This window comes from Piliocolobus tephrosceles, unplaced genomic scaffold (assembly GCF_002776525.5).
Source record: "Piliocolobus tephrosceles isolate RC106 unplaced genomic scaffold, ASM277652v3 unscaffolded_26034, whole genome shotgun sequence".
Taxonomy (NCBI): Eukaryota; Metazoa; Chordata; class Mammalia; order Primates; family Cercopithecidae; genus Piliocolobus; species Piliocolobus tephrosceles.
In genome coordinates this window covers 2,537-11,285 of record NW_022308793.1, presented here as the reverse complement: position 1 = coordinate 11,285, position 8,749 = coordinate 2,537, and the positions used below count along the sequence as shown (strand labels likewise).

At 40.0% G+C, this 8,749-nt stretch overlaps 1 protein-coding gene across 1 annotated transcript in view; it reads right to left on the bottom strand.

Annotated features, from left to right (window-relative positions):
* The window catches only part of LOC111539981 (guanylate-binding protein 6), a 7,991-nt gene extending 1,188 nt beyond the window's left edge, over positions 1-6,803 (bottom strand). The window contains exons 1-7 of the mRNA XM_026450906.1: positions 6,658-6,803; positions 6,257-6,453; positions 3,961-4,206; positions 2,624-2,904; positions 1,697-1,909; positions 677-779; positions 142-335 (exon numbers count right to left, since the gene is read on the bottom strand). Of these exons, the coding sequence (XP_026306691.1) occupies positions 142-335; positions 677-779; positions 1,697-1,909; positions 2,624-2,904; positions 3,961-4,206; positions 6,257-6,453; positions 6,658-6,695 (1,272 nt within the window). The 5' untranslated portion in view covers positions 6,696-6,803. The remainder of the gene's footprint in view (positions 1-141; positions 336-676; positions 780-1,696; positions 1,910-2,623; positions 2,905-3,960; positions 4,207-6,256; positions 6,454-6,657) is intronic.
* Between the last annotated feature and the right edge of the window lie 1,946 nt (positions 6,804-8,749).

Genomic DNA, 8,749 nt, shown 5'->3' with positions numbered 1-8,749 from the left:
AAGGATTCAGGGCTTTTAGTGACTCCCAAGCAGCAAATGGTGATGTGCTTCCTTCCAAGATGCTGCTGTAACCTTCACCAGCCCTTCCTGAGGTACCTGGGCAAGGACCATCTGGCCTGCTGAGGCCAAGGGCAGACTTACCTTCAGCTTGTGCTCCAGCATCATATTCTGCTCTCTCAGCAGGTGTTCTCTCTCCATCTGCAGCTTCTCCTTCAGTTGGGCTATGTTTTCCTTGAGACTCTTCTCTTGAGCCTCCATCTGTTGCTGCTGCTCCTGTAATTTCTGTTTTAAAAGTTCCTGTTCCTTCTCAGCTGCCTCCTTCTTGGCCCGATCCACTGCTCCATGAAGGTATTAGAAAGAGAAGAAAATAATAGGTGAAGATTCGTCTCCACTTTTCTGAGCTGAGAGACTAAACCAAATCTGAAAGGCAGGGTGAGAAATCACAGAATTTACCCAGGTCCACACCATTAAGAGCACATTCGAGAATGTGACGGGAAAGGCTCTGCCTGTCTGGCTGAGGTACAATCATAGCTCCCCTGGTTATTTTCAGATTTAGCAGAGTGTGTGTTCCACAGAAGAGGAAATTCCTCAGTTTGGGAAGGTTTTCCTGTTAGATCTGTTGGAGGGCATTGTGTAAACATACCCGTCCTGCTGTAAGCTAAGCCCTGCCCCATACCTGCTACTGCCTTCTCTCTATCAGTGAGGGCTTTATCCGACTGCAAGATGGATTTCTCTATCACCACCTGTGACTCCAGGAACCTCTGGAAGACCTCTTTTGCCTATGGAAGCAAGAAAAAGCACTTAGATTTCTTTGAAAATCGATGTTCTGGGTATTAGTGTTGCAAAAACAATTCTGGTCTTGTAACTTTTGCTTTATGCCTAAAATTCTAAAGTGGCCCCCTACAAAGTGTGCAGGCTCTTTAGTGTGACCAGAGCCCCACCTCAACGCCTGCTTCCTGTCTCCCTCCCGCGCCTCTCCCACGGCTGTAATATCTCCCCGTACCTGCTTTGGGTTCTGGCCAGGCAGAACTATGTGTACAGGTGACAAACTCCCAATCTCCGATGCTTATATATGGTTGTCTTACAGCGTGCGATGCTGCCTCTAACCTATGCTCTTGCTTTCTCCTGCCACTTGCTGCCTACAACTTTAGGCAAGATATGTAATCACCCTTGGGTACTAAGTTCAGATCTGTAAAATTTCCAAAATAAGGATGCTTCTTAAAGTCATTAGGAAGATGAAATTAAAATGTCCAGGGAAGAGTTGAACAGTACACTGTAGGTAATAACAGCTCATTGTGAGTTAGTTGTATTACCATCACCTAGGTGGTGGTAAGAAACACCAGGTAGGTAGCCCATCTTCCACAGGTCCGTAAATGTCATTACTCTCTATGCAATTGTCTATTTATTTCATACTCTCTCATTTTGATCAGCTTGGAATGCAAAGATTCTATTGTAACCACACAAATCATCAGCTCTTGGTACATGACGAATTTTCGTTCTGTCTCTCCTGGATTTCTGAATACTATATTCTTTGTTTGAGGATAAAAATTTTTTTTCTAAGAAATAAATGATAAATAGCAGACATTGAAAGCTAAGGCGTTCTGCTATCCCTCTGATCTCTTATTACCCACGGCTGGTGCTGAAGACTCCATTCACTCTATCCTATAAACTTCCCCACGTTCCCCTTATTTCTCACCTTTACTCCTTTCCTGGGGACTTGCCAATAGTCCTGTTCAATCTTCTCTTTTGTTTCCATGTAGAGCTTGTGCCCTCCAGGAACAGAGAAACTTCCTGCTGAGATACTTTCCATTAGGCCCTTTGAGAGCTCATTGAGTTTAGCCTGGCAGTATTGAACAGAGGACTCTTCATTCTGCAGCAAGAAATCCCCCTTCTTATTCATTGTGATTTCCTGCAAGGGAAATGTAGAGAGATGTCACCAGAAGAAACATATGGAGGAGATGAAATTCTAAAGAATCTGGTAGAAGAGTCCATCTAACTGTGGTCCTCATGAGAAAAACATTCTAGTGGAGTAGATGTGGAATCAGAAACACAAAATTTCACATATTCACAATGCTAAAAATTGTCTTCAAGGCTATGGAAAAGTTCATTAACCTTCTGAGCTTCAGGTTCTTCATCTGTGACATGATGGGACTACATTCCATAATCTCTATGGTTTGTTGCAGCGGTAGCATCCTGTGCTCCTGTCCTCAGTGGTACAAGGATACAAGAAGGAGCAATGTAAGTTAAACAATGGCCCGGAATGAAGATCTGGTAAGACAATCTTTGTTTCCTGGGAAAGGTAGACTATGCACAGAAAAACTGCACTGCTCAGGGATGACTTGTGCGTGTTCAGAGCAGGCCAGAGATCCTTAGAAGTGTTCACTTAAGATCTTAAGGGATCTGTATTGATTTTTACTTTAGTTATCTGAAGGTTTTCTGGTTAAGTGCTTAAGGTTTGGGGAGATAACAGAAGGATATGTAGTCTTTTGAAACTCTGTCCCTCATGAGAATCCATAATAAGTTATTCCTCAGTGACAGATGAGCATTGGTGTCAATAAAGGCAAGTATAGGCTTCATTCTTCAAGGGGAAGGATGATGAACAGTAATAACTAAGGCAAATTACCACGAGCTTCTTCTGGAATTCCTGATTTTCATCCTTGAAGGAGTGCTCCATGAAGACTGCAATGGCTTCCCTCTCACAGGCCGCATGCACGTCCAGCAGCTCCTGGAGCGTGTCTGTGGGGAGCTTCACTCGCTGGGCCATCTGCTGGCTGTAGTAGTCGGCTGCCCTCTGCATGGCAGCTGAGTTCTCACGCTGGGCCAGAGTTATCACTGCATTCTCCAGACAAGGCACCGCTCCACTGTTGATGGCATCTACGTAAGTCACTGCCAGAGTTCCCAGACCTAAATGGACCAGGAGATTTAGGGGCTAAATATGAAATTAAAGCTCAATGGGATCCTAGGCTACATTTCTGAACACACACACACACACATGCACACACACGCATGTGCACACATGCAAACACATACACCCACATCCCTACCTCCTTCTGCTATTATCACTTTTACTTTCATAATGACTGTTCTTTTTTATGGATCCCCAGTCCACAGTGCTAAAAAATTTAAATATCTACTTTATCTAATATACTAGAGGGTATACAGGAAGTACAAATTCTCATTTAAAAATTACAAGAAAAGTAGTTTACACAGATAAAATGATGAGGCAGGGTAAATCATATTGCATTTATTCCTAATTCTGAAGCTACCAATGTATTTTCAGGGAATTATAGGCTAATATTTATTTATTTATAGGCTTTTTTTTCCCTTTTTTTTTTTGAGGCCCAGGCTGGAGTGCAGTGGTGTGATATTAGCACACTGCAACCTCTGCCTCCCAGGCTCAAGTGATTCTCCTGCCTCAGCCTCCTAAGTAGCTGGGACCACAGGCATGTTCCACCATACCCAGCTAATTTTTGTATTTTTTGTAGAGATGGGGTTTCACCATGTTGTCCAGGCTGGTCTCAAACTCCTGAGCTCAAGTGATCTGCGTGCCTCTGCCTCCCAAAGTACTGAGATTATAGGTGTGAGCCACCACCCCCAGCCTTCTAGAGGTTTTTAAACTTCAACATATCTTTTGTATTCTCTTTGCAAAAAATACTGAACACATAGGACTTACCCTGAGAAAATATTATGTGTCTGTTTTTATATTTAGTTAGTTATTTTATCAGTAGAGGATTTTTTTTTTCAGATATGAGGAAGCCACAGATATCAGTGACAGTTTGCAATATTGGAGAGGAATTTGTAAATTGCAATAAGTGTGATAATTATACACATTTCTTCATTGAGTGTGGATACCTGTATACACATAGTTCTATATGGAATCTAACAAAAATTCTGAGAAACACATTATACAATATAATCAACACACATGAGGCACCACAGAAATATAAAAAGGAGACTCACGATTCCCAGTGACTGTGATTCCCTCCCTGAGGGTCTTGCTTCTTGCATGCGTGAAGATGTAAGAACAGAAAATGTTTGTTTGTTCCTGGAATTTGGGATCCAGTTGCTTTTCTGACACCTTCTCGATATTGGCTAGAAGGTCTTTGTCATGTGTTGGTCGGTCAAAGACAAAACACTTCCGTTTTGGAAAGAAAAGCCTGATGCACTCCCTGGGCAAATTGGATGTTTGAGCTTTGGGATTCTTGCCTGAAGGATAAGAAAAATGGAGAATATAGTGAAAACAGTCTTGGTATAAGGGAGCTAAAGGTATTTTTGACGCGGTTTATTGTCTTTTTGCCATCTTCTAGGCTTACAGACCTCCTTTAACATAAACGTTCAATACTTCTGTGCACATGAAACTTGCACCAGTGATAAAATGCTGGCAGGAAACTTTGGGAGATATCTGATCCAAGTACAAACAAAACCCATGGCTAGTATCTGTGGATCTGAACGTAGTGCTGAGTATAAAGTAATTGTTACGAGATGTTTACTAAATGAATGCCTGAATTAATGAAATATCAAATGTAAATTTCTTGTCCACTTCATTCCATGTAGAAACTGAGCTGTGGGACCAAAAAGAAGAGCCAGAAATAAAGTATCCAGGATAAATATTACAAATAGCAACATTCGGTATAGTAAAAACGATACCATGATTATTTTAGAAAACCACAAGGATGCTAAAAGAATTTGTATAGTGTTAGCTATTTTTTTAGCAAAATCCTCTGAAGACTAAATGTAACAAGAATGTAATCTTGTTTTGTTTTGTTTTTTTGAGATGAGGTCTTGCACTGTTACCCAGGCTAGAGTGCAGTGGCAAAGTGATCCTTCCACCTTAGCCTCTTTAGTCATTGAGACTACAGGTGTGCACCAAGACACCAGCTGATTTGTTCTAGTTTTTACAGAGACAGGGTCTCACTATATTGCCCAGTCTGGTCTCAAACTCCTGAGTTCAAGTAATCCTTTCACCTCTTCCTTCCAAAATGCTGACACTACAGGTGTGAGTCACCGTGCCCAGCCAAGAATGTAGTTTTAAGATAATCATCACTTCTCTATAAACTCTTAAGAGAAAAAGACATATTCGATTTGACAGTGTTGCTCTTCTGCCTATGAATTTTTAAGAAATGTTTCAAGAAAGCATAAATAGAAAAATGAAAGCCACAATGAGTACACTGGAATTGATATTTCTCATAAGGTTTTATCAGATACACACTCAGATAAATGTAACCCATTGAAACAATTATTATGAAATTCTAGCATGGATACATATGTTGGGTTTAAGAGAAAAATCATAACATAGAAAGTAAAATGAATATTCCAACAATTATCAGAAATTTTGAAAAGGCACAAATTGTAAAGACACATGCTTCTTCAAGTGACTTTAGAACACAAAATCATTTTTGTAGATGATATAACTATACAGGTATTGAAAAGTTATATCCCTCCATGCTAAGAATAATATCTGTGTAGCATGTTGATGTAGTCTGGATGTGTCCCCTCCAAATCTCATGTTGAAATGTGACCCCCCCCCATGTTGGAAGTGGGCCAAGTGGGAGGTGTTTGGGTCACGGGGCAGATTTCTCATGAATACCTTGGTATCATCCTTGTGGTAATGAGTTCATACAAGATCTGGTTGTTAAAAGTCTGGGACCACGCGCCTCTGTTTTTCCCTTTCTCACCATGTGACACACCAGCTGCCCCCTTCACCTTCCGCCATTAGTAAAATCTTCCTGGGGTCCTGATTAGAAGCAGATGCTGGTGCCATGCTTGTACAGCCTGCAGAACTATGAGCCAAATAAACTTCTTTTCTTTATAAATTACCCAGGCTCAGGTATTCCTTTACAGCAATGCAAAGTGGACTAACACACACATATATTTTTATTAGATAGGCTTTTCTTCATAATTTCATGTCTAACAATTATCTAGTCAGTCATTTTCTAAACACAGAAAAGCAGAGGGGAAAACAGGGATCACAAGCATCTTGTTTTTAGAAAGTCTTAGCACCCATTGTAATCTGAATGCTAAAGTACTAATTGTACAAAGAACAAATCTGTCTTGAATAATTTATCTGCACTTTAGACTCTACTTTTCTTAAGTGATCTAGGCTCCATTCCTAGAGCTCTTCGACATACCCCTCAGTCCCCATTTCTATAGACCTCAATCTAGTCTCAAATACAAATGAAACCCAAGAGATGATGGGCAGTGTTTAGCAGATCACACACCCACTGGACCACCCACAACCCAGGCCACATGCTGATACCTTGAATCAGCTTCAAGGCATTCTCCAGGTACTCATCTTCTGTGATAGGGTCACCATTCAACTTCAGCTCCAGAGTGAAATCCCGTACAGTCCAAATAAAGTCTGGAAAGAAACTCACGAACTCCGTGGAATCTTCTACTCCATCAGGCCTTGGGTAGGACTTGGCCTTAATGAGTTCTGTGAGCTCCGTCACGTAACTAGGACTTAGGTAAGGAAAAGCAACTGTCTGCCCACAATTCACATATTTCTTTTATAAAAATATTATAAACACTCTCTTTTGTCTTGGGTTCCCTGTGCTGCACCAAAGCTAATCAAATTAAAGGAAAGGAGGAAATGACTGGATCTCCATTCCTATAACGTCAATGAACCTTGGTGATTCTGTTCTGTTCCTGGAAGGATACTGCAGCTGCTCCAGGGCCTGGTGGTTGATGGTGCTCATGCTGTTGTAGACGAAGGTGCTGCACAGGAGCACAGCCAGGGCGAAGATCCAGGACTCATTCTTAGGGTCACCCTAAAAAGCACATTAGAGCAAAGGACTTAGGAGTGTAGTCTTTAGAAATTCATTGAGACATTTATTTTGTCAGTCTTTCACTTATGATTTCAGCGAATGTACTTGCTGTACAAAGAAGATAGACATGAATGTAAACAACAGTTTGACAGTAGAATATGTCTTCTAATCACAATTTCTTTACATATAAAAGGATTCTAATCTTCAAAGCATTTTTCTTTTCCTCAGTTGGATGACATAGGATACATATATGAAAAACTAGTAAAATATCTGGTTCTCAGTTGGATATTCATGATGAGTGTTAACGCTTCTTCAGTCTACACATATTTATTGGCCATGCATCATGTAACAAAACCATACCATAGTATGCATAACTGGGGATTGTAATTATATTCAATTAAATTCAGCAAACACTTATAGAAAACTGAAGAATATTTCTCACTGTTCTTATGTTTAGAAAAACAAATTTAATAAATTTACTCTCAAGATGACTATTTCAAAGTTGTGACAAACATTCATAATGATGAATTCAATAAAAATGACAATATTTATAAAGAGATAACATCTTAGTAATGTACATAAGTAGTGGAACCCATAGCTATAATGTTAAATTAAAAATTACAAGTCTATCCAGGAAGATAAGAGCTATGAAAATTGAAGAAAGTATATGTGGTATGAAGGCTTGCTGGAAGTCATGAGCTGAATGTTAAAGAATTGACAGAGGCTGGGCGTGGTGGCTCATGCCTGTAATCACAACACTTTGGGAGGCTGAGGCAGGTGAATCACGAGGTCAGGAGATCAAGACCACCCCGGCTAACACTGTGAAACCCCATCTCTACTAAAAATACAAAAAAATTAGCCGGGCGTAGTGGCAGGCGCCTGTAGTCCCACCTGCTCGGGAGGCTGAGGCAGGAGAATGGCATGAACCTGGGAGGCGGAGGTTGCAGTGAGCCGAGATCGGGCAATTGCACTCCAGCCTGGGCGACAGAGTGAGACTCTGTCTCAAAAAAAAAAAAAAAAAAAAGAATTAATAGAATGTGGATTTGAAGAAATGAAGGTGATTCTGAAAGTAGAAAGACCCACAGAAACAAAATTAGAGACTGTAGATTTCAGGAGTCTTTGCAATAAGAATAGAGTTTATTGGTCTGACTGAGCAGACGGTAAGTGCAAAAGATAAGACCGAATAGGGAGCTCCAGTACCTGGTTGATTAAGGGCACTAAAGGTCAGGCTAAATTTGTTTTTATAAATTAGAGCATGTCTAAATTATAGATAGTCCAGGAATTATTTCTACTCTAAAAAGCATGTGTAACTGGTTCCTAAAGCAAATACAAAAATTGAGATCTAGAGATTTCTACATGATTCCAGGAGATTCTATATGGAATTTTGGAGGTAGGAAGAATAGCCTATTCATTACTTTATGTCCTCCAATCCCTAATTTTTTAAAAAGTAATCAATGAGGATTCTTCTTAGAAGTGGAACTCATGACAAACAATAAACTATTTAGACAGGAGAATATTACCGTTTGATAGATGACTTTAGAGTACCTATAAAAATCCCAAAGGCATTTTGTTTATTATCATTTTTTTGTAGAGATGGGCTTTCACTATGTTGCCCACGGTGGTTTCTAACTCCTAGCCTTAAGTCATCTCCACTGTCTCAACCCGGCCCTAATAATATTCTTAAATAAATATAAAAAACAATCCTAAAATTAACACAGAATAACAAAATGCCCTGAATAATCAAAGTAATCTTGAACCAGAACACAGCCTGGGGCATCATATTTCTTGATTTCAATATATATTGCAAAGTCACAGTAGCCAAAATAGTATGATACTGGCATAAAAACAGATATATAGATCAATGGAACAGAATAGACAATGCAGAAATAAATGTATACATCCACAGTGAACTCATTTTTTACTAATGTGCTGAGAACATACATTGAAGAAAGGATGGTTTCCTCAATAAATGGTGCTGGAAAAAC